General features: G+C 48.2%; 1 protein-coding gene across 1 annotated transcript; it reads right to left on the bottom strand.

Annotated features, from left to right (window-relative positions):
• Positions 1-1435: 1435 nt before the first annotated feature.
• On the bottom strand, positions 1436-1882 carry LOC115895920 (40S ribosomal protein S26-like). Its single transcript, XM_030926459.1, has one exon. The coding sequence runs from the start codon at positions 1858-1860 to the stop codon at positions 1513-1515; it is 348 nt and encodes a 115-aa protein (XP_030782319.1). The 5' UTR covers positions 1861-1882; the 3' UTR covers positions 1436-1512.
• Positions 1883-2104: the final 222 nt, after the last annotated feature.

The raw sequence follows: 2104 nt of genomic DNA, 5'->3' as shown, positions 1-2104 counted from the left end.
AGGACCAGTAACTATAAGGAGGTGCTTTTATTTATTTAGAGACAGGGTCTCACTTTGTCACCCAGGCTGGAGTACAGTGACATGATCGTGAGTCACTGAAGTCTCAACTGCCTGGGCTCAAGTGATGCTTCCACCTCAGCCTTCCGAGTAGCTGAGAGTGCAGATGGGTGCTGTCACACAAAGCTGATTTTTAAATATTTTGTAAAGATGGGGTCTTGCTGTGTTGCCCGGGCTGGTCTCAAACTCCTGGACTCAAGTGATCCTCCTGCTTCAAGTGTCCCAAAGTGCTGAAATTACAGGCATCAGCTACAGAGCCTGGAGGGTGGTTATTAAAGAGAAAAAGTGCGGGACAGAGATGTAGGAGCTTAGGCTTTATGTGATGGTAACAGAACCAGGGAAAGGTTTTTAGCTGGGTCCTTGTGTGGTTAAAATGAGTTTTCTGGCCTGGCGCGGTGACTTCTACCTGTAATCCCTGCACTTTGGGAGGCCAAGGTGGGCGGTGGATCACGAGGTCAGGAGTTCGAGACCAGCCTGAGCAACATGGTGAAACCCCGTCTCTACTAAAAGCACTAAAATTAGCTGGGCATGATGGCGCCTGCCTGTAATCCTAGCTACTCAGGGGGCTGAGGCAGGAGAATTGCTTGAACCCAGGAGGCGAAAGTTTTGGTGAGCCGAGATTGCACCAGTGTACTCCAGCCTGGGCAACAGAGCGAGACTTCATCTCAAAAAAAAAAAGAAAAAAAAATGTGTCCGTCTCTCTCTGTCACTCAGGCTGGAATACAATGGCAGGAACACAGCTCACTGCAGCCTCCACCACCCAGGCTTAAGCAATCCTCTTGTCTCAGCCTCCCAAGTAGCTGGGACCACAGGCCTGCCACCTACTAATTTAGCTTGCCTGGCTAAATTTTTTTTTTCCTTTTTTTTTTTTTTTTTTTTTGATATGGAGTCTTGCTCTGTCACCCAGGCTGTTGTGCAGTGGTGCAATCTTGGCTCACTGCAAACTCACTGCAAACTCCGCCACCCAGGTTCACGCCATTCTCCTGAATAGCTGAGACTACAGGTGCCTGCCACCATGCCCGGCTAAGTTTTTGTATTTTTAGTAGAGATGTGGTTTCACCGTGTCAGCCAGGATGGTCTCAATCTCCTGACCTAGTGATCCGCTCTCCTCGGTATTCCAAAGTGCTGGGATTACAACTGTGAGTCACCACACCTGGCCTAAATTTTTTTGTAGAGATGGAATCCTTATATGTTTCCCAGGGTGGTCTCCAATCCTGGCCTCAAGTGTTTCTCTAGCCTCAGCCTCCCAAATTGTTGGGATTACAAGCATGAGCCACTGCACCTGGCCCTAACGTGGAACTTTATGTAGCTCTTACACACAGGCTGCTATGTAGCTGATAAGGATAAATGTTTTCAGTGTAGTGCTTGATTATTTGCCTTTTTTTTTTTTAAGTACAATTTCCATTTTATTTTTCTCCAGAGAATAGTCTGTCTCAGTCTTAAGGACTCAGCTCCTTACATGGGCTTTGGTGGGGGACGTGGGGCAGCACCCGCAGGTCTAAATTGGGGAGGGGGTGTTCGGTCCTTGCGGGCTTCACGAGATCGATTCCTGACTACTTTGCTGTGAATTGCACAACTCACACAGTAATGTAGCTTCACATACAGCTTGGGAAGCACATAGGCATCAAAGACGCTCGCTTCAGAAATGTCCCTGACCGCTGCGGCCTCCACTATGTTTCGAATGACGAATTTCTTAATGGCCTTGTCCTTGGGCACGCATCGGGCACAGTTAGTGCAGCGAATAGGCTGCACATGGCCGCGGCCCTTTTTGGCACGACCGTTGTTCCTTCTTTTCTTTGTCATTTTGGACTTACGGACCAAAGAGAGCTGCTTTTTTTTTTTTTTTGAGACAGAGTCTTGCTCTGTGACCAGGCTGGAGTGCAGTGGCGTGATCTTGGCCACTGCAACCTCTGCCTCCTGGGTTCAAGCAATTTGCCTGCCTCAGCCTTCTGAGTAGCTGGGACAGACTATAGGCATGCGCCACCACGCCCAGCTAATTACTGCTGTCTTGTATTTTAATTTTCTCTGCTTATTAAATGTTTGAAGT

This window comes from Rhinopithecus roxellana, unplaced genomic scaffold (assembly GCF_007565055.1).
Source record: "Rhinopithecus roxellana isolate Shanxi Qingling unplaced genomic scaffold, ASM756505v1 contig3829, whole genome shotgun sequence".
In the NCBI taxonomy this organism is placed as follows: domain Eukaryota; kingdom Metazoa; phylum Chordata; class Mammalia; order Primates; family Cercopithecidae; genus Rhinopithecus; species Rhinopithecus roxellana.
The sequence above is the reverse complement of the archived record's forward strand: the minus strand, read 5'-3'. Positions and strand labels throughout refer to the sequence as shown.

Coding starts and splice junctions, on each gene's coding strand:
- LOC115895920 (XM_030926459.1), bottom strand. CDS start 1,860: ATGACAAAGAAAAGAAGGAACAACGGTCGTGCCAAAAAGGGCCGCGGC.